Source organism: Tubulanus polymorphus, chromosome 2 (genome assembly GCF_964204645.1).
Source record: "Tubulanus polymorphus chromosome 2, tnTubPoly1.2, whole genome shotgun sequence".
In the NCBI taxonomy this organism is placed as follows: Eukaryota; Metazoa; Nemertea; class Palaeonemertea; order Tubulaniformes; family Tubulanidae; genus Tubulanus; species Tubulanus polymorphus.
Window position 1 is genome coordinate 17,085,789 of NC_134026.1, and position 27,447 is coordinate 17,113,235.

A 27,447-nucleotide genomic window follows, 5' to 3' on the forward strand; every position below is an offset into this window, starting at 1 on the left:
TTCTTGTATATTCTCAAAGAACACCGATTACTTAAAATGTATTTAAGCATGGAATTTCGAGGATTAATTTCTTATTTTGTGCACTTAACAAAGCTAGACATGCGCAAATATGTTAACTAATGACTATTTGTGGATTTGATTATCATCTCATGAGATCGTACGTTCTGTGTTGCTATTTTGCTTAAACACCGTCCAAATATAATGTTTCAACTTGAAAATTAGTTCTGACACTTTCTAATGTAAACATTGACTTTGGTATCCTCGGAAAATATTCACTCTTGAATGCAACAAGACTTCAAACTAATTTTTCCTTGCTAATTTCTTCATTTTCTTAGTGTAAACTTCGAAAGTTTTGCTCTTTATTCACTCTTGCCTGTAACTATAGTAACAAGCAGCTGGGGTCCAGCGAGTCAGTGATGCTCATGGTGAGTTTGACCACTTACAGCTGTCAGTATCAATTAAATTGTTGTTGATACTGGCTCTTTGAGAGTGGAAATGCCGCGATCATAACCACTGGGATAGATTTTTTTAGCAATACAACACGACAAGTTGAGTCGCTTTATCGCTTTTCTAGCAATCAATAAATGCTCCCTATTGTGCGTACTGATCACGCCGCTTAAAGCGTATGTATGTTTCAATGCGCGAAATTAAATAGTTCCAATTGTCACCTAATTTTACTTTGCTTTCCGGAAGAAATTCAGATGTGTCGTTACTTTTACGCAAAGAGTGTAAACATGTAACAATTAATTATTGGAAACAATACGATAGTTTTGTGCTTGAAGATAAGATTGATCTATTCTTTTATCTCATCATTCCAGAGAGCAGTGGAAATATGTAGAGATTTAGGGGGATGAGGGTTATTGAGGCTTGGGTCACATAATTTTTCTGAGATCGGTAGATCACATTTTGCGGCCGTAAAAGCGCTGCGAACCGTAAAAGCGTTTATTGTTTGTGTTTTCCCGATCTCCGTTTACCTTACGTTGTACATGTTTTATATATAAGTGTAACACGGAAAATCGCAATGCCGGGTATTGATGTGCAGTCGCGGCCATGGCCATTTTTCAGAAGGTACCGGTATAATACCACGGAATATAAATGTTCTAAACTCGAAAGGGGGGACACCTTTAGATGTATATGAATCCATCGGGTAATATGTAAATAGTATGTTCCGTAAATAATGTTTGTTATGTTTTAAGATACGTTTTCATTTACCTCCTAAATGAATGCTGTTTTTCCTCCCCCATATACCATAGAAGTGATTGGAGTGTAATGAATATTCGTATTCGTATTAAAAGTATTGAGAGCAATCTGATCGAATAGTATTAAAACATGTGTGTAACTGAAGCTTTTATATATATATATATATATATATATATATATATATATATATATATATATATATATATATATATATATATATATATATATATATATATATATATATATATATATATATATATATATATATATATATATATATATATATATATACGTATTTATGTGCGCTCTCATTTCCAGCCATTTTCGGTTTAGGGATGAAAAAATGTTCTTTTCTATGGAATTTGATAGATAGGCGGGCAGAAAGCATCTGTTTATTTTATATCTTTCAATTTCATGGGCTTGCAGATATTTACTTCTTGATGAGGGGATTCGATAACTTTCGTTAGAAACTTTCTCTGTTGTTAAGGGCTCGGGAACAATCCATGGTTAATTGATTAAATGGTTAAAGAGGCGAATAACATATAAAGGTCTATTCGGTGACGAGAAAAACGACCGAGCAATACGCACGTTCTTAAACCAAGATATTAATAGACGCAACTTAATAAACTCCTGACGTAAAGCTACAGCTGACCGCTCTCGCGGTCGCATACGCAATCGTGTTTAGACGTCTGGATTGGCTCGCGCCATCACCTGGCGATTTGTTGTCAAGGTCGAGGTCGAGTTTGTTTATCAGCAGAGTAGACATAGTTACGTAAAATGTCTGGACTACGGCATAGTGTATACCAGCGCCACCTGGCGAATAAGTAGCCAGCTTCACATTTTGAATCGGGAGCTGAACCAGTAGCCGGCTCCCGGTTCCCGGTTCCCGATTCGGCTCCCGGTTCAAAAGCATTTTGAATCGGGAGCTGAACCAGTAGCCGGCTCCCGGTTCCCAGTTCCCGATTCGGCTCCCGATTCAACAGCATTTTGAATCGGGAGCCGAATAAGGAACCGGGAACCGGGAGCCAGCTTCACAGGGGTAAAATCGTTTTAACAATAGGTGCGCAATCACAACTAATACATGTGAGACACAGATCAAGATTACTAGAATACTTAAAATCTGTTTTTCTGGACGGTTGACCATATATTATCTAAGAGGGACACACTATAAACTGAGTCGTCGTCGCTAGTAGGTGGTCCAAAATGTAGAGGGAGCTTATTGGAGGCTTTTTTAAACTCAACCGCGAGATAGATACTGATGAAGTAATAAAAGCGATCTCACTACTTAAGAATAAAAAGGCATCTGGCATCGACGGGATAACAAATGAATTGCTAAAAGTCAATCGATATCCCTATTTAGTTAATATTTTGCAAAACCTATTCAATCTTGTTCTAAGGACTGGCCATGTACCGGATACTTGGTCGATTGGGGTGATCAAACCGATCTACAAGAACAAAGGTGATCCCGACGATCCCGATAATTACAGAGGCATCACTCTAGTGAGCTGCCTAGGAAAACTGTTTACGAGCATATTGAATCAGAGACTATCTCTATTTTTAGATGCAAACATATTATAAGTGAAGCCCAGGGTGGTTTCAGATCTAAATACTCGACAGTTGATCATATCTACACTCTTAAAACCATTGTTGAACTGTACCTTGGCCAGGGGAGAAGACTGTTCTGTGCGTTCGTAGATTTTAAAAAGGCATTTGATTCAATCTGTAGAGTAACTCTTTGGAAGAAACTTATTAGTAATTGTATTACAGGAAACTTCCTGAACGTTATTAAAAGCATGTACGACTCTGTAAAATCGTGCGTAAAATATAATGGCAATACCTCACAATATTTCACTGCCGGCAGAGGTTTGAGACAGGGCGAAAATCTATCACCAATCCTATTTTCACTCTATTTAAATGATATAGAGGCATTTTTCGTGGGAAATGGTAATCCAACTCTCTCATTTATAGAAAAGCTGAATTCGGACTGCGATCATGATCTTGACACCCTGTTAAATCTATTTATTATTTTGTATGCAGATGACACAGTTATCTTAGCTGAGGATGAAAATTCACTGCAGTCGCAGCTGGATACTTTGTATGCATATTGTTTAGAAAACGATAATTACGTCGACGTAAAACTAAAGTTTTAATTTTTGCAAGAAGTAAATGTAGGATCAAGATAGATACAAAGTTTATGTTTGGCACAGATGAGATTGAGATCGTTGAGGACTATCTATACCTGGGAGTTAAGTTCAATTGGAATGGCAGCTTCGCCAAAGCAAAAAAATATCTATATGACAAGGCAATGAGAGCAATGTTCTCGGTAATACAAAAAGGCAGACGCTTGAAGCTCCCGATAGATGTTTTGCTGAAACTATTCGATATGTGCGTCGCACCCGTTGCGTTATATGGTTGTGAGATATGGGGCTTTGAAAGCCTCGATTTGTTAGAGAGTCTGCACTGTACGTTTTGCAAAATTATTATGAAAGTGTCAAAATATTCGCACAACCTGCAGGTATTAGCTGAACTTGGGCGGTACCCCATGAGTATCGAGGTAAAACGGAGGATGGTAAACTTTTGGCTTAAAACTGTTACCGGCAAAGAATCAAAACTTAATGCAATCCTGTACCGTATATCCCCCAATCTGTATGTACGCGAAAAACACAAGTCCCCTTGGTTATTGTATATAAAGAAAATATTTGACGACATTGGCTTATCTTACATATGGTTACAGCAATACACGGAAAATTATAAAACGCTCTCCAAGTACGTGAAACAAGTCCTCCGTGACCAACACGTACAAGAAATGCTTCAAAAAGTGAATGACGATCAGCAGATGTTAATTTCAAACTATATAAGAACGATGTTAGGCTTGAAAAAATATATAACTCAACTTGACGGAAGTCTCGTGCATAGCTTATTCGAATTCAGAATTGGTTCCTATTTATTACCGGTAAATAATCGATCGAACGCTCATATAGACCGAAGTGAAAGACTGTGCCCTGCCTGTAACACCGTAGGAGATGAGCTTCACTTCATTTATGACTGCACTTTGCTAAGTGATCTGCGTGATAATTCCATCCATTTAAGTATGTCCAGAAACTTGGAAATATTAAGGAATCCTACCCCACAATTAGCTAAATTTATCCAGTTAGGTTTAAGTTTATACAAATCCCTCCAGTGAATTGTGTATATACGTGTGATATATCTTGCTGTATATAATTCAATCTCTGTACTTGCTTTGTTTGTAAATAGTTTTATTACTGAAAGTTTGATATTAAATTTTGTTAATTCCTATTTTGTTTTGTATATATGTATATAATTCTGTTCATGTTTTGTAAATTTTTATATTCCATATTTTGTATTCAATCTTGCCTCCACGTACCATTCTTATGGTTGGAGTGAAATAAATATCTTATCTTATCTTATCTTATCTTTAAATGCGTTGGTCGCAGGTAGTTGACCCGATGCGATAACGGCTGCAGCTATTGTGGAAAGAGTTCGCCGTGTAAATATGATTGAATAAACTGAAAATGCTAATGAAATTAAGCTTAGAAATGGAGATATTGACGTCAATAAACGATCCTGACTTATTCCAGGAATGAATGAATCCGTATTGGTCCATTTGGCGGATAGAAGCGCATCAGCCTTAGTAGCGAATAGTTTTACCTTTTTGTGTCCGTTTTCTGTCAGCTTCTTGAAATTCGCGGTAAATTTTCCCTCGTTTTGAGCTACCTGGCTCCATTTATCTCGAACTAATTTAATCTCCGGTAGAGTCACTTGGTGAATTTGAGACGAGTGACTTTCCGTATCCAAAATTTGTTGTCTCTTATTGAAATCAAGATGCTTGAAAAACGCCAAAATAACTGGTAGATTTATTGGGTGAGAATAGATTGGTAACATGTCAGTTTTGTGACAGTTCGTAATTTTCGCGGGGATTTTGAATTTAGATGATGTTATTCCGCACCCGCACGGTAGTTTTATTAAGCACATTGTGCACGCGGTTATAGCTTTTACAGGCTTGCCGGGGCAGGTCATGGACCAGGATGAGTCCCTGCCGCTCGCTAAGTACGTTCCGGATCCCAAGTCTAGGGCTCCCTCATAGAGTCCGGATTCCTGGTACCTAGTGTCACAAAGACGCATAATGTTGTTGTGATCGTTGAAAAACAGTGCGCTCGCGCAACTGGATACAGAGCGCGACCTCATAGATCTAGCCGTCGGACAGACCTTCACACCTTTACCGTCACATGCTGCATAGTCGCCTGTGTCAAGTTCAGTATAGAAGTCTCCCGAGTTAGTAACACCTATGTATGCCGGAAGGTCTTTTATTAGAGTACAGTTATCTGATAAGGCATTGACTGGTACAGGAATAGCGGAGATCGAATATATATTAAATTTTGTGCTAATTTTTGAAATTGGGAACTTGACCGTAATATAAACAGCTCTGTCTGTCCTGGTGTAAAGGATGTCCCAAACTTGATAATAATACCAGGGTCTGGATAAGATATTGAAAAGCCTGGGTAATCTTGGGATAGCAGGTCACGAATTGACTTAATTGTATTAGCCATAATTTTGGTAGGGACTAGACTCATCGGCAAGTAGCCGTCAACCAGGGTTTGAACACCTGATTGCGCCAATTGCGTGCCTCGAGTTCAGTTTGCATAGTGTGAAATATTACGGGTTCAAGGCCCGGAGCTGCAGTAGAGTGGCAGAGACCTCAAGAAAACGACGCGAACTCGATGGATTCCTTACTACAACTGAAGATATATGTTTATTTCTCACTATACAGTATGGCGTGTTGCTGGGTCGCACATGTGGTCCGAATAAGCTAATCTAAATAAACTGGAGTTAAGAAAGTTATAGTGACAGCGTGAGAGCGCGGAGAGCGGTGAGAAATTATCGACACTCCCGCCCGGGCAAATTAATTATTTCACAATAATTCGCTAGTGTAAATGACATATAACCATCACAAGTGCGAAACCCAGCCAAACAATTCGATTTAAACCTTTTATACACACATAATCCTAAACTAATTAATACAGCATGAAATAATCTATTCTAGTACGTAATTTTTAAATTTTGAACTCTGGGTTGAATCTCGAATCGTTTCGACCAGGGTTGATTCTACTTCACATCATCCGTGTCCAACCTGAAACCCGTAACCTGGTTAGGGAAGCTAAACGGGTTGCTAGCGCTTGCTCAAGGCGCCACCCTAAAGACTATGGAGGGAAGGAGGTGTCTCACTGCTCCTTTCTTGAGCTCGGACCACCTAAGTGAACCGGTCTCAAGCCATACCCCGACTGTGTTTAAGCCGATGTTAAAGCGGCAACCATGCTCGTGGTCGCTTCGTTGCTTAACTGCTCTCGTATTTTGGCTCGTGCCAAGTCTGCGGCTGCCCGTTGGGGCCGTGTTGCGTAATGGTCTGCCGCCGGTTGAGTGGCGTTCTGTTGTTTGAGCCCCACGTTCAGCTCGACCGGATACAATTTGGCGATCGCTCGATTAGATTTGCCCGCCGTAGTGCGAACCGTGGCTGCGCGCGTCACTCCGTCTTGTCCGGTCAACAGTTCTTCGATGACCCCCAGTTTCCACTATCGGCGTGGGAGGTCTTTATCATGGACGAGTACGACATCTCCTCGTTTGACGACGTCAACAGATTTCGCGTACTTCCGAGCCTCGTAGCAGTGTCTTTCACGTAAGACCGCTAGGTACTCGCTCATGAAACGGTTCCTGAAATGGTTCAGAACTTTGTTGCGAGTGTGTGCTATGCTTTCTAGCGCTTCGTTCTTGACGTTGAACGACGGATCGAATACTTTCTCCGCGTCTTCGTATGGAATGGCGTTCAAGTCATGCCCATAGAGAAGATGATTCGGTGTTAGCGGCGACAAGTCGTTGATGTCGGACGAGGTGTACGTCAGCGGTCGATTGTTGATGGTAGCTTGAATCTCGCGGACTAAAGTAGACAACTCGTCATATGATACCAGAGCTCTACCAAGACATTTTTTTAGTGCTGACTTCGCGACACCGACTATTCGCTCATGGACCCCTCCAAACCACGAGGCCTGTACTGGGGTGCGCTTAAATGTAATACGGTTACCGGCGAGGTAGTCTTTCACTTCCGAGCTTCCGATCGCCTTATATATTCTTTCGAGCTCGGCTTCAGCTGCTGTGAAAGTCTTCGCATTGTCGCAATATAGTAAGGAGGGTGTTGAATAGCACGCCGCGAATCTCCTGAAAGCTCTTAGAAAAGCCGGAGTCGACATATCTGGCACGATCTCAAGATGCACTGCTCTTGTGGCACAGCAGGTGAATACGCACAGATAGACTTTCCTGTTCTCGTTGCTTTTCACGTAAATGTGCGCGGTGAAGTCCATTGCTGTAGCTTGAAATGGCCGTAAATATTCTAGTCTGAAATCTGGTAGTGGGGCGTCTGCCGGCCTCTCATACGGTCTGCCCATGATCTTCCTACATACAATGCAGCGTTTTAACTGTTTCTTGACAAGTGATCGGAGTGATGTTATCCAAAATCTACTACGAATGTGGTTCATTGTTGCTCCGACGCCGTAGTGCTTTACTTTGCTGTGACTGTCACTGACGATTAATGTAGCTAAATATGAGTTGCTGTTCAGTAGCATTGGGTGCTTTCTCTCGGTCTCGATCGGTGCGTTTCTAAGCCTCCCGGCGCAGCGGATTATGTCATTGGTGTCTATATACAAGCCTAGTTGCGAAACGGTGGCTGGACATTTCATCTTCTTCTGTTTGTTTACGGGAGCGGCTAAGTAATCATAGCAATCTCTATATGCAGCTCGCTGTGCGCTCCGTATCCACATGTGTTCCGCCGTGTTGATGTCCGCAGCTGATAGGTCACGTCTGTTGTTGATGCCTGGTTTGAAAGCTCGGTTCACCAGGGCCGTTACACGTAGTAAATTGTTGTAATTGTTGTGTTCGTTTACGTCGATCGTAGCCGCTATATCCTGTACTGGCAGTGACCTGTTATCGGGCGCGAATTCGCAATCTGTTTCTAGGGCAGCGGTCATCACACAAGTCGATGATACGTTCAACTCTGAGACGTAGGTGAGCGGCCAGTTTTCGCGCTCTTTTTTCAGCCAATCCGGCCCTGTTAACCACGATGACGTTTGCAATTCTTCCACGGTGGCTCCCCGTGATAGAATGTCTGCCGCGTTCTCTTTTGTCTGCACGTGCGCCCACGCGGTTATCTCTGATTTGGCGCGAATCAAATCCACTCTGTTTTTGACGAATTGAGGCAGAGTCTTGTTGGATTTCAACCAATGCAAAGCGATTTCTGAGTCGGAGGCGTAGACGGTCTTCACCTCAGGGTATTCCTTGCGGTAAATCTCGCATATGTGTTCCGCGTATCGGGCGCCCATGGCCATCTTTTTTTGTGAAATTACTCTGTTTTTCGAGCCGAGAAGCGCTACTTTTTCCCCTTGAATTGCGTAGGCGACGCATCCGATCGCTGTTTTCGGACAGGCGTCACAGAACGTCATGATTGTTATCGGTACGTTGATGTCGCCACCCAGCCAGCGAGGTAGTCTGAAGTTGTTGGCGCGCACCAGTGATTGCTGGATGGTGGTCCACTCCGCTTTCTCTGTTTCGTTCAGGTGATCGTCCCAGTCCTTGTCCACCCACAGTTTATTGATGAACCGCTTAGCTGGAACTGTCAGCGGAGCGATCAGTCCTAACGGGTCAAAGATCGACGCCGCTCGTGACGTTATGGTGCGCTTGGTGAGATCTCTGTCTCCCTCAAATTGTTTTCCGGCCAAGAAAATCGTGTCTGTGATTGGGTCCCATTTCAATCCAAAAATCGTAACCGAATCCGACTGGTCGTGCACCAAGTCGCGTCTGGCCTGGTCATTCACAGCTGGACAGTTGCTGGCCCATTGTCGTAGGGTGAAGCTCCCATGCTGCATAATTTCCCTCGCTTCGTGGTAGTAGCGCAAAGCTTCGGCCTCAGAGTCGACACCTGTCAGCAGGTTATCAACGTATAGCTTATTCATAACGTCGGAAGCGATGAGAGATCGGTATCCCTCGAGGTGTTTCTGTAATGTGATTGCCAGCGTAAACGGTGACGAAACGTTGCCAAATATGATCGTGTTGGCGCAGTAGGGAACGAGAGATTTTGACACGTCATTATTCTTGTACCACAGGAATTTCACAAATTTCCGATCGTCTGGTTTCAGCCTGATGCACAAAAAGGCTCTGGCGATATCTGTCAGAGCGATCTTTCTCGTGCGAAACAACAGAAGCAACTCTGTGAGATCCCTGATCATGTTAGGCCCCTCGTACAGACATTCGTTGAGGGACGGGCTCCCACAGCTGGCGTCGAAGACGATTCTTACTGGTGTCGTAGCGCTGTTTCGCAGGACTGGGAAGTGGGGCATGAAGTAGCCCTCCACGTCCTTCTCGTCGAGTTCAGAAATGTACCCCTTTTCTATATTTTCGCGCATGACCTTTACGTACTCTCCCACCAGATCTAATTTCTTTAAACGGTGCATGACTTGCCTGATTCTGCTGTTGCAGGCCTCTAAGTTGGTGTTTAACTCCGGGTGGTCGAGTCTCCAGGGTAGGGGTGCGAAATATTGACCGTTCCGGTACTGTAATTGGTCCATGTAGTCCCGTTTGAATTTGTTATCGTATTCGGAATCGTTCACGTCGGCGCAGTGAATGGGGGTGGACTGAAAATATCTGTCCAGTCTCTCGGCTTCCTCGTCGATCTCCTTGGGAGTTTCTCCGACGTCGAGTGACCCCGCGGCCACTACTCCGTGCACCCGGCAATTCCTGGAAATCAGGGGTCCGGATACAAAACATCCCAGGTTGGAATGTTGGACGGTGGGTCCGTCTCCCTTGACCATGCGGTTTTCTAGGAACGCGCAATCGCAACCGATTAGTAGGTCGACTACAAATTTTTCGTCTCTGAAATCATTCGCGAGCGGTAATTCTCGAATGTAGTCGTAATTAAGGCATCGTGCCCACTGCTCTTGCCGTATGGGTTTCACGATTTGATCGGTGATCAGGACGGCTATCGTTTTAACACCCTCGGTGGTGTCTACACTAACGTACGCGCAGTCGTATTCCTTCCTCGTGGTGTGTCCACCAAATCCGTTGACAAAAAGCGTATGTTTGCCGTGCGTTGGTAAACGTAATCGAACGGCTGCTTCTCTTCGCAGATACGAAAGCATGCTGCCCCTATCTATGAGGCAGCCGGCTGTAATGTGCCTATCTCCGTGTGATAGGCCGACTTTTCCGGTCTCCAGTAACACGATTTCGTCGTCCAAAACTGAAGAAACGGTCGCTGTTTCTGGCGTTTGCGTTGTTTCATCCGTGCACTGTAATCGAGATTGCCCCTGCGGCGAATCCTTCCGGACTTCTTCGTGCTGTAAAATGGAACAGTGTTGCTCGGTTTCCGTTCGAGACGGCTGCGGCGCGTCTCCGTATTGCCCGTAATGCCCGTGTATGGCCGAATGATGTTTTTTGCCGCATGTTCGACACCGGCCGGCGTTGGAACAGGCCTTAGCCGAATGATTGCTACTCAAGCAATTGAAACAAAGCCGGTTCCGTTTAATCGCTTCGAATTTCTCTCCCACGGTTAGTTTACACGACATAACGGAGTGCGGAAGAGCACAGAGCGGGCACCGGTTTCTCCTCTGGAACTGTGCATTGCTGATAAGAGCGCATGCGGATGACGCCGGCAGCGGATTGCCAGAAGACTCGGCTCGTTCGCCCAAATTGTCCAATTGCTCGGTGAGCGACGACATGAATTTACGCAAATTGAACTCGGCATCTTCACCGCTTGTGCCCATCTTGTCGCGAACCTGTTTCGGTAACTTTCGTTCAATGATAGGCACGATATAAGCCGCGCATTTCTCATTTTCCACTCCCAAATACGCTATCGACCGAAGATCTCCGTTAATCTTGTTGTAAAATTCGTTCAGAGAATGGAAATTCGCGGATGGTGTTGGTGTGTCCAACAGATTATTCACGTGCGCGCGAATTATTTTTCGCGGTTGACCGTATCGGTCTTTCAGAATATCCACGAGAGTCTGTAAATTTTCTGCCGATGCGTCGATCCCGACGACCGTATTTAGAGCCGCTCCGCTCAGTTGCCCTACTATATGAATGAATTTCGTGATGTCCGCGTATTCTGCGTTGATTACATCAGCTTCGATGGTATCCCAGAACGCTTTCCATCTGGTGAACTCTCCGTCGAAGGTGGGCAGTTTTATTTTCGGTAATAAAGCGGTCTTCTTCTCTGTGGTTGAGCTGTTATAGACGGGTTTTTTCTGTTCTCTAGTTTTCTCTATATAAATTCTAACCTTCATCATTCGTGTGCGGTTGGACGTTCTCTGGTCGCTAACCGTCTTCATCTCATCGGCCAGGGTCTCTTCGGAGGCCCCGGTGGCCATCTGGCCTTCGATTTCGTCATCCAGCGTCAAGATCGCATCGAATCTTGCTTTCAGCTCGTCTAGATGACATTCTAACTCTGCAGGTTCTGTTGAATGTTCCATGAACGTTTCTGCGGTATCGTACGCCTGTTCGAAGGCCTGTTGGAGAGCGTTTCGCTTTTTTCTCTGCGTCTCCAGGGTGGAGGCTGCGTTCGGTTTAGTCATCTTAAATTCCGTATCCTGTCGCTAACTTTCGCGTCGTGAAATGTAAAATCCTGATATTGCGTTGTGAGTTGTGCGTTAATCTGATGTTATTCCTAACAAATCCTGGTCACGGCACCATGTGAAATATTACGGGTTCAAGGCCCGAGGCTGCAGTAGAGTGGCAGAGACCTCAAGAAAACGACGCGAACTCGATGGATTCCTTACTACAACTGAAGATATATGTTTATTTCTCACTATACAGTATGCCGTGTTGCTGGGTCGCACATGTGGTCCGAATAAGCTAATCTAAATAAACTGGAGTTAAGAAAGTTATAGTGACAGCGTGAGAGCGCGGAGAGCGGTGAGAAATTATCGACACATAGCTGCTTCCTGGTAAGCTGCAAAATACTGAATGAAATTACTGACAACGGAGACTGATGTACTAAGATCCGAAATTCGTGCCGAGTTACGCGAAGATAGCTGTGATAGTTTCATAAGATTGGTCCATTTGGCGGACAGACCGGTGGTTTCAAAAAGGGGATAGGGTACTGAATCCATGGTAATGAATATGTATGGCTCCAATACGAGCCCGCATTATCAATCTGGCTCTGAAACGAGAAAAGGATGCCGTAATTCTTTCTTAATATAACCCTTTCATTCCCGGTTGCACCATCCACTCGAGTGAGTAAAAAAAGAAAAAGGTGAATAAAGAACGCTATGACTACCGCGTTGATCATCGTGCAACACTGAGTCTGTGTCTGAAATAGATTTTGAATTGGTAGAGTTAATTCATTGCTCTAGTAGGCAAATTTCGTTTTCTTTCATGTAGTCGGTTCATTTAATATTTTTATTTCGTTCATATCTCTGTATTGGATAAAGATAGAAACAAAGTGAAAATATTGATTGACTCAGCTGATAATTAGTTTATTACTCGATCATAAAGTTAATGCAACAATGAGCGCTGGTGAGGTTATAAGCATTGATATCGTTTTCCCGATAATTCAACTTGAATTATTGCTCATCGCATTCAAAAGTTCGTAATTCTTACAAATTTTAATCTACATTTTTGAAATGTTCAGGATCAATAGCCATCTATATGTGGTATTATATACTTTTTACCGTTTTCAATTATCTTTATTAGTTTTTAAGTAATTGCGAGTCAAACTTCCAAAACACGTTTTCCCGGGTCCCCTGGGTGCATCTTTATATCAGGAAATTTCACAATTTCACCGGTTCCTACTTTGTTTATTAAGTGACCATGGAAATAAGGGCACCTAGGTTTTTGAAAAATGGTTATTAAAGATATATATTCTCTAGGATTTGTCAAAATAAACAAAATAACCCAGGTGTTGCTTTAACCAGCTACCTAGGTTCACAACAGATCATTTTGTCCAACGTGTTTCATTCGATTCCAAAACTGCACGTACGGGTATACGATTGCAAATGTGAAAGTCAGACATTATGTGGCACATGTATGAGGACCACAGTCTCAATGCTTCGTCGCATTGCCGTCGCAAATTTGCATGGCTACTTACGTGAAGTGGGCTAATACAGACCTTGTATGATCAAAACTGACTTAGAATTCGTGCCAAATCTCAAAACAACTATCAAACACACGAGATCAATTTTGACAGAAAGTAAACGAATGTTATGTTCCTCAATATATACTAATATATTCCAAAGTTCCAATCTTTCCAACACAATCGACTAAGCCTAATATATTCAAATTCAATTTGAAACACCTTCCAGCTCGTGTCACGATCAGTAATAAAGATCGAACATCGAACGTTCTCAAAAAAGCAAACCCGATCCAACGGTTTGCAAGCGTCAAGTTTGACACAGCCGTGGCTGCCTCCATTTGCGTGGAGCTGCTGCTGAAAATTCAAAAATGTAATTCGGGTACCGGTATTTAACTGAAGACCGAGCGCTCGCCATTACACCATGGTATTTCTGATGGTTAACTTTTGAGCAACTGGCTCCAGAATCACCTGCCAACGGCCATATTTCATTGATGCAATATACTGTGAAACGATATAATATAGACGGGAGATCAATGAAAATTAAATGCCTGACACTAAGACTTATTTCGACTTTTTTGACTATCTTAGAAGATTGGGAGAGGGGTCCAAAAATAAGGACATTTCCCGTAGATTAAGGCTGTGAGTAGGGTGTCCCTCGGGGTTGAAACAAATACATCCAAAACAATTTAATTTGCAAGAGGATGAATGTTAGATTTGTAAGTTTTATGCGATCACTGTCTTGACAAAGATGGTAATCTTAATGGGAAGGAGCAGGGGTCCGGACTACCGACCCTCCAAACCCGTAGTCTGTCCCTGTGTTACTAGAAATATATCTCTATTTACCATTTTTTTCAAATAACTAGGTGCCCTTGTTTCCATAGTTACTGAAAATTTTGATTTTAACAATGTAGGACCGGTTAAATTGGCAAATTTCTTGATATAAATATGCACACATGATACTCTAGAAAACGTGTTTTGGAAGTTTGACTCGCAATTACTTAAAAACTAATAAAGATAATTGAAAACGGTAAAAGGTATATAAGACCACATATGGATGGCTATTGATCCTGAAAATTTCAAAAATGTAGATTAATATTTGTAAGAATTACGAACTTTTGAATGAGATGAGCAATAATTGAAGTTGAATTATCGGGAAGACGATATCAATGTTTATAACTTCACCAGCGCACATTGTTGCATTAACTTTATAAATGAGTGATATCATAAAAAAGTTTATTATCAGCCGAGTTCATCGATATTTCTACTTTGTTTCTATCTTAATCAAATCCAGAAATATGAACGAAATAAAAAGATTAAACCGGAGAAAAATAGGGACAAAAAATTCAACAATGCGGACCCGGTGGGTACCCAAAAAAATGGCGCCTGGAAACTGTAAAAAGGCTTACTCTGTAATTAATACATAGCATGTACGAGTACAAATTAGCGATTCATATGGTCAAGTTATGATATATAGGATAATCGAGTATACATTGGTGAATAACAAATAGATCGGGATTACAAATAGGTAGAATATTACGGTTACTTAGTGTCCAATGTATACTCAGCGATGTATCACTTAGTGTCAGTTCTTTTTTAAGCGTCTTCTTTTCTTAATTTTTGACAATCTAAGTGTTTCTATCAGCCGTTTGTCTAGTATATTGCTTGCCGGCTCCCAGGACGGTGGATAGTCACCGACCCACTTCACCAAATATTGACGTTTATTTTTTCGCTTCCGCGATTTTAACAAACACTCCACGGAATAAGTTTCGTCACTTTCTCTGTGATCAGTTTGGGCGTTGTCGGGGAAGGTTTGGTCTGCCTCACCGATCTGATTCGTCAGCTCACCGTCGTCATCTGACCGATCTAGGGGTCTGTCTTTTGGGTGGATATAGGTCTTGAGTCTGTTTGCGTGGACCGGAGCTCGCAATACTCTTCCTGCCTGAGTTTTGAGTATGTAATTGACAGGTGATACTTTCTTGGTGACAATATATGGACCATGATACGGGTACAGGAGCTTCTTAGTGAGGCCCTTGATGTTTCTAGAATTATGGAGCCAGACTAAGTCACCCTCCGCGTACGGTGGCTCAGTGGCCTTAAATCGATTGTCGTGGTGTTCCTTTGTCTTTTGTTGGGTTTTCTCTAGATTTAGTTTGGCCCATTTTCGTCTGCCGTAAGCAATCACGCGTTCGTGACCGTCAATACGCTGACACAGAACAGATCAGTGTGTAGCTCGAAGGGTTGATTAAAGTCCGGAACCCTCCACCAAATGACATATGGGACTAGCTCAGATATGTGATACGTGTTGTCCGTGAAATGATTGTCCGTAAAATGGAGAAATGACCACTCGCGAATTCAGATATATGTATTGAACGTTTATTACCGACTGCTCAGGATGAGTGTAGAGGTACGAATGGTGATGATCGAGGGAGGGATCCTACTATATTCTAAAATGATGGGAGTAGAGAATCTCACCGTCGGGATCGGATTTCCTTACCCGATATGGTAAACTGACCAACGGTTCAACTCTCTACATGAAATGTATGAGGAGATGAAATGAAGATGAATCATGGGATGAAATGTTGTAACAAATGATATATATATATAGTACATGGGCTATATATCAATACCATTCTATTAACCAGATACCTACCTCAAGATCATCAGTAACGAGACATAGGACCCTTCATCAACGACGATGGGAATGGACTATCAGAAGATCAAGAAGAAAGACTGAAACTACAAAGCAAAACCCATGACTTTCTTTTAATGTTTGCTAATCGCATACAAGCCCACTATGTAACACTAGATAATTTCAACATTATCGGGGATGTCCAAGGGCATGGATACAAAAGCCAATAATATTGAGTGGTCTTTTATAATTTGGAACACCCTCGAAATAGGTCCCTACGTAGATCTGTCTGGGGAGTGCACGGTTGTTTTATTGAAAACGTATGTTATTAGACTGAAAGGACAGGGGTCACCAGATATAGGTAAATAGTTTACATCACTCAGACAAGATCGTTCGGGAAACACTCTGTATCTAGGTATGACTGCGTAGTGTGCTTCACCATAGAGACGCTCTTGACCCGAATTCGGCTTCTGCCTGGGGAATCTAAGTGGAGGTTACGCATAGCCGCAATCACACGGGCGCTTTAGGCTCGACCAAAACTTGGCCCAAAACAACGGGGGCCAAGTGGACTTGAGCCTGTTTAGCGAAATTTCCAAATTTCGCCCGAACAAAAGCGTTGGACCAGGTTCGAGCCAATCTTGAGACAAATGCTTGTGTGTGAATTGCAACCGGTACCGAAAATTATTAGGATCCGAAAGAAACTGATTTCACTTTATTTGCGCATTGTTAAGTATCGAGTGAGTGGTTTTCGTGTGAACGCGCTCTCTAATTAGACTCGGGCCAAATTGGACTCAGGCCTGATCCGTGCGAATGTGGCAAGGGCAAAATCGTCTCCGTGTGATTGCGGCCTATGTATTACGAATTTGATACTGGATATAACGAAATATCGGTTATAACCATCCTCCCGGCAGGGTTTGAACCTGATGGCATCGAGCATACCACGGGTCGTGCTGTGGCTGGGTGTAGTGAATCCATCGGGTTCGAATCCCTGCCGAGGGAGAATGGTATAACAAACATCTGTTCCCTGTGAAATTCACGCCGTTCCACTGTAGTTTCATCCTCAGTCTGGAATTTGAATCAACTGAAATTTCAGAAAAAGATGAAGAAAAAGAGAACTGTATCCATCCGGGGTCCGTCCATTCGTTCCTTCATGCGTACACAAGCTGCGTATTCACACAGGATTCGGCGCTCAAGTACCGTACTCGCGAATTGCCGCATATGCCAGTACGGCACCAATAGAACGAGTTCACACGTGATTCGGCACTTAACGTAAACCCGCTTTAGTCACACCGAAATTGAGTGTTATTTCAACATGGCGTTTTCATGCTATTATCGTTTTCTTGTATGCATTTCAAATCCATTCTTAATCTACTCTCCTGCCTTCCGAATGGCAGTTTGAATTGCCAATTTGGCGTTACAACTGTAAATGTAGATACGTACGTATGTGAGTAATTGTGGTATATTGTTGACAGGAGCGTCAAATGAAGTGAATACAACTGCCTATAAAGCTTCGTTAATTTTGGTGTCTTCTTCGGTTAAAAACTGGAATATATAACTAGTAACAGCTGGCATGTGCGTGAATAAACGATGCCCATCCCCAAGTTCAGTGTAGCATACTATGATACGCGGCTTATTATGCGCCGATTCTGCCATCACACTACATACACGGCTCAGTGCTCGGCGCAGCTCAGCGCTGTACTGAGATTGAATATATACATGGCGGTTAAATATTCTATATATTAAATATATGTCGTTTTAAATGACTTTTGCAGTAGTAGAAGCGATCCGGCATACACCTCACTTAAATCAAATAAATCCAAATTTGTAAAACACTGCCAAAAACTTTACCCACGTAATATGCTTTCTTGTACATTTACTTTCTTGAAGTGCAATAGACTTGTTTTTAATGATAGTAAGACAGAGGTTATACATTTTACGTCAAAATTTCGTAAGGGAGACAAGCTATCAAGTATTAGAATAGGAGATGACAGTATAGCTACTTGTCAGTCAGTCAGTCAGAGATCTTGGCTTTTATTTCGATCATAATTTTACCATGTCTTGTCATATATCTTACGTCTGTAGATCGATTTCTTACTCCCTGCATCGCATTGGTAAAATACGCAAGTTTTTAGATCGCACTAGCACCGAAAGATTGATTCACGCTTTTATAACTTCCAAATTAGATTACTGTAATAGTCTTCTCTACGGTCTTCCGAATTGTTATATTTCTCGCCTACAAATGCTTCAAAATTCTGCCGCACGCCTAGTCACTCTAAATAAGAAGCACGAGCATATAACTCCTATACTGTATGAACTACATTGGCTCCCTGTTCAATCGCGCATTAAAATTTTGCATGACCAAGCACCAGCCTATCTTTCGTCTGTTTTAACCACTCTTACACCTTCCAGACACACGCGCTCGACCGTGGCAACTAAATTATTTGAACCGAGATACCACCAAGAATTTTATGGCTCTCGAGCTTTTGCGGTGGTAGCCCCCCGCCTTTGGAATGCTTTGCCACAGTCGATGCGCGATTTATCTTCCCTTAATAGTTTTACCTCGCAATTGAAAACGCACCTATTTAATCAGCACTACAAATGATTTTACTTGAAGCAACCGTTTGAAATTAAATATCTTTTTTATTGGGTAATATTTTATATATCTGTCAATTGTCTTATGTTTTGTCAATTTGTAAAGTCTGTTGAGATATTTTATGTAACGGACTGTAAATAAATATTATTATTATTATTATTATTATTACATTAAGTGTTCTAAGCCACGCATAAAGATGCTATATATCTGGATAGCAAGAAGAACACTGGATCGCAGTATTGTGCTATTCTACAAAATCTAACGAAGGCATACAATAGAACACGCCTTTGCTATTTCATGCTTTCCTTGCTCCGAATGGATCCGAATTTACAGATCAATTTACCTCATTTAATCGTCTCCAATCAGGTCGAACAAATTATAATCTCTAAAGTGAAGTTAAAGACTTTTTCCAACTACCATTATTTATTCTCTTACATAGTAATAATAACACAGATTTGCATCAATCACAGTCTCTTTTTTATCAGCGGCCCATGCTTAGTTGGAAACAAACTGCTACGGTACACTCTAAATACAGCTGTTCCATTAACTGGATTTTATTCCCGATTAGCCTAGGAAAACTACGGTTATCGGTGTAACGTATGTAGCCGACCATTTGCGAATGTCAGTTAATCGAAGATAGTCTGGAAATAGCGAGTCACGAAACCCAACATGGTCACTCGAGTCCAGATCTATTCCCAAGATGGCTGACAGTTTGTTCGGTCATTGGCACCGACCAATAGTCGATTGGCTACGAAAACCGATATTCGCGCTAAGTAGTGGCGATAACTATGAATTGGAAGTGGAACTGGTAGTCATTAATGAGTAGATAAAGCTTGGTCTGTTTTGGGCCCTTCCAACAAGGCAAATTGCCGTTGTTTAAACTTCGCTGAATCACTGAAAATTTCAATTTTATCTAACACACCACATCCAGTCAATTTCTTAACACTGAACTTTGTACTAGCATATTTAGATCATTTGGGCTAGAATGTGTCATTTCGTGTATTAACTGTTTATTATTGTGTATTTAACTAGTTGTTTATTCACCGTTGGCGCTCCAGGAATCTGCACAGTCGGCTTAATCATTAGATAAGAGACATATATACGCAGATGGTAGCAATCTATTTGTAATATGCTTCTCACATTCGGTGATTCGACGAAGTTCAAACACCGCAAAATCTTACAATAACCTATGCGTAAGTATATATGCATAGATGTCGGCACATCTCAAGAACATTCTGCTTAAGGTATAACGCATTTATTAAATTATCGATCAACGAAATGAATCCAATTTTCAATGTAAACTATTCTAAAAAATGATTACATTTTCACACATACATGTATCAATATTATTCTACACTGAAAATTTTACGACATTTACTGAACGAATTTAATACGATATCGATTAACTCTGTTCAATATACAAATGATATGTAAACAAAACATTTCAAATAAAAGCCGATAAATCATCACATGTGTGCACATTCGCTGATTAAATGTGTATATATATGCTATCAAAATTGTATAGTTTTTGCATATGTACATAAAACCACAAAGATTTTATACACACAAAGATTACAGTATGGTAGTTTTTGAAAAATTTAGATTTATCACAATAGAATATTCACCAAGAATGTACAACTCATCTTTAAATCTTTAACCCATGCAAAAGATAAAGTGATATGGTTTTTTATGGGGAGCATACTGTATTCAGCAAAACCCTTCAACAGATTTTCTTCAAATTCAACAGTTGTGTTGTACTATATGAGGTTAGTAACTGCTTAGATTTTGGGTCCTGTACATCCAAGGTCAAGGTCGCAGAAAGCCATTTAGTGAATTTAATTTCCGGGCTCTAACTCATAAACGGTTTAAGATAACTTTCTGAAATTCTATGGATGGGTTATCCTAGATACCGTGAGTGACTGATTAGATTTCGAGTCCTGTAGGTCAATGGTCAAGGTCACCTGTAGCCGTTTTGTATTTTTCATTTCCTGTCTTCAGAAATAGGTCGACATACACTCGGGGTGTATTTTACACTCAGGCGTTTCACCTGATGTGGGGGCATCAGTCCTCCTCAGCGACATTCTAGTTCTTTCTCATTTTGATCTACCTCTCGCGGCGATAAATGATGGTTCTTTATACTCTATGGAAATTCACCCAGCGATAAAGTGCATATTGCGATTATTTCTGTCGCGTTCTCATTGACGACGTAATGAAACCGACGGTACACAGAAAATCAGTTTGAAGATGACAGTTAAATAGCCAATGCAAAATGAGAACAGGGGTGGAACCGTGATTTCAGAGGGCAGGCTTCTGGAGGAAAATGGCAAATTTCCAGGGGCGGACCAGAAATTAAAAATTAGAAACCGTCACGGCCTAGTTGTTTTTATATACAACATCGAGCACCTAAAAGCGTTTTTGAAAAATTTGAAAAAAAGAAAAATTTTCTGAACATATGGAGTGGTTATAAAACACAATGACCAGCAATAATATTATCTAAGTGTTAAAGCAATAGGCGATCGGGCTTTCCGGGCCCCGACATTCGCAGTTTATTGTGTGATTGATAATCAAAAGAAAATCTGTTCTGTAGATGCTCGTCACACTATCAAGAAACATTATCACATTTAGCCCGCGCGGATACAGAGCCAACTGTAGAGGATAACATAACTTCTAACGAGTAGTACGACCCACAAAAAAACCAGTGCAGTTTCACAAGAAATTTTCGATATTAACTGCTTTTTGTTGCAATTTCCAAGCAGTAAATGTAATCTTATACATTATGAGGACTGGGTGTGCCTGTTTGTTAAGTAGCGTATGTCTCGTCTTGCCATATGCTATTTTCAATTTTTTTTAGATTGATGACAATGGCTAAATCTGCCGATTTTTAATCTTCATTGGGATTGATTCATTGGCGAGTGAATGTGCTTTTAGTTGAAAATAATCTGCCTCGTCGCGTAAAGATGTGCCTTTTGATCTTAACGATGGATGCGATGGTTTTACGGGTGGTCAAAGCATTTAAAGTTAGAAGTTATATTCTACACAAGCAAAATGCAGTTCTCTACTTGACAGGCAACAATACAGGCCTTCACGAGCGTTAACAATTGATTGTAACGGCTATACAAATTACTTAAGACCTCCTGGGGAAAAACCGAGGGTCGATCAAAATCAAGATGGTTAACATCTCTGCGGTGAGGTAAAATCCAAGAGAATTCGGCGGAAATACGTTAAATAGTATCATTATCCTCACTATCAATAATCGTTATCAATCATCATGTTTACCATCATTATCATTATTTTTATCAGTATGCTTGTAATCATTGGTAATCACAATTATGCAAAGCGCTAGATAAACTGATCAACCTCTAAAAGGTTGCATCATGCACAAAAAAACTTATCCTAATGAGGAATGTACTGCTGACCAATTCCTAGCTGTGTTCCAAGTTTGACTTGAATGAGCCTTGGCCGGGAATTCACCGCCACATGTTACTGGGTTTGTGATAGATGGGTTAGAACTATCGCCGCAAATATTTCTATTCTAAAAAAATCCATGTACAGTCGCAGCCGCTAGGCTGTTTTCCCCTGGTGGCCATTATTTGAATAGCATCGATCCAATAGCAAATAGGGTTTTGCCGCGCTCGTGTAACAAATTTATGATTGAAGGCCATGATTTGAAGCGAAGTGACCTAATTTTGAATAGGGTTCTGCCCCAAGCGATGCCCTTCTTGTGTACCAAGTTTGAAAAGGGTCGGCAAACGCGGAATTCAGTCGGCTAATGTCACTTGCGGCGGCGGCGGTGTATTCAGACGGAGGAAATCTGTATGCCCTTCTGAACTACGTTGAATTTCCTGATCCCAGTATTTGAATACTTAAGGAATCATAGCAAATAATTCTATGGCGGTGGCAGACATGACGGAATCTAAATACCACCGCCGGCGGTCGAGGGAGCATAAAGACCTGTTGTACTGATCACTTATACAGATAAAGAAATACAATAGCGTCTAAACTGTATTTCATATTTCTAAAAAAAAACATAAGATCGTTCATAACGCTACGTTTTCCCACGGGCAAATTATTCTTTTTCAAGTAGTGCATTTTTAGGACACTTCAATCATAGGGGCTCGTATCAGAGTTGTAGGTAATGTAAAAACGATAATCTGTTAATCCAATGTATATAGTATATATAAAATAACAAGGGGGCTAACGACGCTCACTAACTACTCAACTTCAGTCGGTAACTATTTCGTTATTTTTCATCCGATTTTGATAATCCAAGCATGATATGAAAGCTAATAGCTCCCTTCTTCTAACGAAACTAATCCCGTTAACTTCCGATGACAAGTTCGTGAATTATATGTCTTTGAACGCGAAATTAGGGCCGAAATCGCCTGGACCGAAAATGCTTAAATTTCTTGGATGTTACTATGAATTAGGCGTTATGCATTTTCCGATTCGGTGTTTTTCATTAGGCGTTTTTCAAATACCGATTTCGGAGTCACGAATCATTAAGTAGACCAGATGACCTGACAACCCTTGACAATAATAATGATGATGATTAAATAAGGTAGATAATAATTAAGACATTTCTATAGTTGTTTCCTGAGAAGTGACAGAAAAGAATATAACTATTCCAAATAGAAAGCATTTTTGAACATCCCTACAGAGCAAATTATGCCATCTTTTAAATTGATTATTACGTATTTACCAATTTAGTAAGCTTTACATTAATTATCAATGATTTCTTTTATATCCATGAATAAGAAATGCAATTTTCGTCGATTCTAGATTGTAGATACGTAGATAGCACAAATCACACTTTGACGTTAATCGATAACCAGCCTTTAAACAGTATTTGAAACAAAACTTAATGATTAGGAATCATTTAAGCACTGGAAGAAAGAATCGACCCACACATTCGTATTTTCCAGCTGTAGCACTATTTAGGGTGTGGCAATTTGCTCAATAGCCTACGCTAGTCATCGGTCGATACACTAGCACTACCTCCCTGTATGCCGCGTGAAAATAGGCCGATGGTTATAACGCGCTTGCCACGTCTCACATTAAGATTACAAGATTATATTGGGAAAACATATTATATTCTTGACTAAATGGGAAGCACTGTAAATAACAGAAATGACCTCGACTACATACCACTATGGGCTCATCTTAGGGAAGGTTTAAAATCATTTATCACACGTATATTGATTTTCACGAATAATGACATGTTTTTTTTTGTCGCGATTTGTCAACTTCACCCGTGGCGGTTTCAGTCCAGGAATTTTTCTGCATGTATTTCTACGCAAGCGATCGGTGGCATTATTACACGTACAGGAATCACAACCCGCTAGTCTTAATGGACAAAGTATTAATCACAGTAAAACATTTAGCGTTACGTATTGATTAAAAGTAGACATTATTGATGCGAAATTGATACTTATTGATTTTCTGGTGGCATAAGCTGGGAACACCCATTATGTTTTTAACGACTTTAAATGTGCAATCGATTCAATTCGAGTCATGATACACGTAGCTTCAATTGACGAAGATAATATTTCCGTCATTAAATCAACGTCAAAAGAATAAAACATGGTATCCCATTGATTATCCATTATCCCGTTGAAATATCGAAATAAATACTTTTAACTAGCAATTATACAAATATTACCCTAACACGTATAATCGGTTATCATTCTATTTGATTCATTGAAACAAACCATGCATTTATCGATCTAAGCTCTTACCCCATCCCTACAGAAATAGATTCTTTAGACTTTTATTCTCATTTCCTTTAATCCTCCAGTGTTCACCTGTGCCAGGGACGATCCCCACAGAAAATTCAACCAATAATGGAAGAATTGAAAATTCAAGAGATAAGTTCTTTTATCGCCATAACTTCAAAAAGTGGAGACTTCGTTCATAACTATTTCAACAATTTTTAGAGGGGTGCTTGCCAGGCGGTAGATTAATGCGATCAAAGATCCGAATTTTCTTTTTGTTATCATCAACAATAAAATCGTATTCTATACTCGTACCAATATTCGTACCAATGTTATTTTACGTACATCATGCTGTTTGCTAGTTTCTCTATCATTTTAGTTACCAATGATCTCTTCGGCTATTGACTCGTGTCTAATGATTGCTTTATCAATGTCAGACGTGCTGCTAAATCGTCTGTCAATTATTTCACATATATGTGTCTCTGTACTTAACCGCCTTTCGTGATTAAAATTCACGTCGATGCTCGACCTTCTTTTAGATCCATTTGCTTTGGTGGCTATTCCAGTTCTTCTATTTTCCAGGCCGGTGTCACTCATTCTTCGCATCGGCATTGATACACTCGAGCGGTAAATGGTTTCCTCACTGAATCTGCGACCAGAAATCGAATAACTACCGATACTCACTATTGACGATCGACGGAGTGCTGACGGATCAACACTCGATATTCGACAACACAAAATTGCTTTGATATCTTGCCTGAATTTTCCACCACCAGCCAGACAATACAGGTAGAAATTTACCGCATTATTTGTATGAATTAGTTTTAGAAATACACCCGATAGGAAAATATTCCACGTCTGCATCTCGTTCCCGTAAGGTGCTGATCCAATCTCAGCGACGATGAAATGAATTCGATGGGGACTTACAAGTATTAGAAACGTGAATGAAACGAATAACAGCGTACGTGTTATCGTCGAATACTCAGTTCGTTTATCTACCACCTTTCTCCCCAACTTGATCTGAAGCTTGTTTGACTGCTTAATGGCGACGATGATACTTGCGTTTGCATACAGGATTACGATAAATGGAAGCAAAGCTTCGACGAGAAATTCAAAATAGGTTACTAAGTATAACTTTCCAGCTCCACCGGCAAGAATCCGCGAACATACCTTTTTTTTCAATTTGTTGACGTGATAGATTTCGGTCGTCCAGTAGACGTGTATGCTCAGTAAAACCGATAGGCCTAAAATTATACACACTATTTGCCGAGCCCGCTCTACTGTACACCAGACTGTAGCCTGAAGAGGAAGCCTAATAGCTTGAAGTCGATCCATGGTCATTGCCGCTACCACCCAGGCCGAGGCGCAAAACAGGAAATTGACAACACATGTCATCAACTTACACGAAACATTATTTTTGACGTATTCGGTAAAATTGTTATCTATCCAATAAAATACGAATGTACCCATAGCCACTGTATCCAATACCGCTAAGACCGCCATGTACACACAAAACGACCGCTTTCGATTGTAGGGTAACAGCATAACCATGAACAGGGTAACATTTCCAAACAACCCAAGTATCAAAAACACAGGGGGATAGATAAGGTCGAGGTAATCGTCTGCTGTCTTAAGGTTTTCGAAAAGCATCGAGGTTTTGTCGGAAAATTCGTTCGTTTCATTCATTTTTGGAAGACTCTAAACGAGATGCTGCAACTGCTGGGTTAGCCCATCGACATCTGCAAAAAAGAATATATATATATATATATATATATATATATATATATATATATATATATATATATATATATATATATATATATATATATATATATATATATGTATATATATATATATATATAATACATATATATAGAGAGAGAGGGAATTATTCCCGATATAGAAATATCGGCCTTAGTCCGATATACGACATTATGGTGCAACCTGCAGAGATAATTTTGGAGTAAATCGGGGAATTAATGCGCAAGCTGAAACACAAAAGCGTAATAATATGAACTAAAAGAAGTTCCATGAAAATAGATCCTTGATTTGGGATCCATATTCTACAGCTGATGGCACGCGACACCTTACATACTAACCTTACATACTAGGGTGATGAGTCTGCAGGACGGTTGACAGATGACACCCTACACATCAGTTGGGTGACGACTCCACAGGTCGGTTGACAGATGACACACTACATAACAGTTAGATGACGACTCTAAAGGACGGTTGACAGATGACACCGTCAGTAACGAGATAACTGTACAGGACGGTTGACGATATGCCTCTCACGCCAGTTAGGTTCCGTGTGAACGAGTACACTGATCGTCATGTATTCTGCTTCGATGACATCGATCACCTAATTAATTATTCCCTAAAATAATTTGTTACTAAGTTTACATATTATTTTGTTATATACTAGCAGGAAACTCGTCCTCGACAGGTTGGTAGATGTGAAGACACACACATCAGTGGAGACATTTACAGCAGCGTCACATTTCTTTATATTAAATGATATATTCATGGTCCTTAACAGAGAAACAGTCTCCCAACAGCCAATGTATAGTTCACTTATTCCTGAATTGATGCCTCACAGTAACCCTTAACTATAATCCTAACCCTAACCCTAATCATTCACATTTTGGCCCAAGTCCGATATACGACATTATAGTGCAACGTGTAGAGATACTTTTGGAGTAAATCGGGGAATTAATGCGCAAGCTGAAACATAAACGCGTAGTAATATGGAACTAAAATATGGACCAACGAGCTCGCTGACAACCATGTGAATGTTTTAACTATCTATAGTACCTCACCTTACCCTAATCCTTTCCCTAGGGGTAAAACGGAACCCTCTGGACCCTCTTCTCACCCTTTTGACACTAACCCTATCGAAACCCTAGCCCTAGACCCAATATAATGATTTTATTGTTACTTTTTTATTAGTTAATACTATATATTAACATATTACATATATATATATATATATATATATATATATATATATATATATATATATATATATATATATATATATATATATGTATATATATATGTATATATATATGTATATATATATAAAATAATGGAAAATAAAAATAATGGAAAAATAATGGAACGGTATAATAATGGAATTAAATACTTATCCGTATACGGTTAAATATCCACTTCGTAAAAGGCTAAACGC

General features: G+C 40.6%; 2 protein-coding genes and 1 pseudogene across 2 annotated transcripts; all 3 read right to left on the reverse strand.

Annotated features, from left to right (window-relative positions):
* Positions 1–6,506: 6,506 nt before the first annotated feature.
* On the reverse strand, positions 6,507–7,745 carry LOC141898969 (uncharacterized; annotated as a pseudogene).
* A 40-nt stretch (positions 7,746–7,785) lies between these two features.
* LOC141898970 (uncharacterized) lies at positions 7,786–11,825 on the reverse strand. The gene is made up of 2 exons (XM_074785119.1): positions 7,912–11,825; positions 7,786–7,804 (listed from the first exon to the last, which is right to left on the reverse strand). The coding sequence occupies exons 1-2, from the start codon at positions 11,823–11,825 to the stop codon at positions 7,786–7,788; spliced, it is 3,933 nt and encodes a 1,310-aa protein (XP_074641220.1).
* Positions 11,826–24,632: 12,807 nt separating this feature from the next.
* On the reverse strand, positions 24,633–25,808 carry LOC141898971 (uncharacterized). The gene has a single exon (XM_074785121.1). It carries the CDS (start codon positions 25,806–25,808, stop codon positions 24,633–24,635), a length of 1,176 nt encoding a protein of 391 aa, XP_074641222.1.
* Between the last annotated feature and the right edge of the window lie 1,639 nt (positions 25,809–27,447).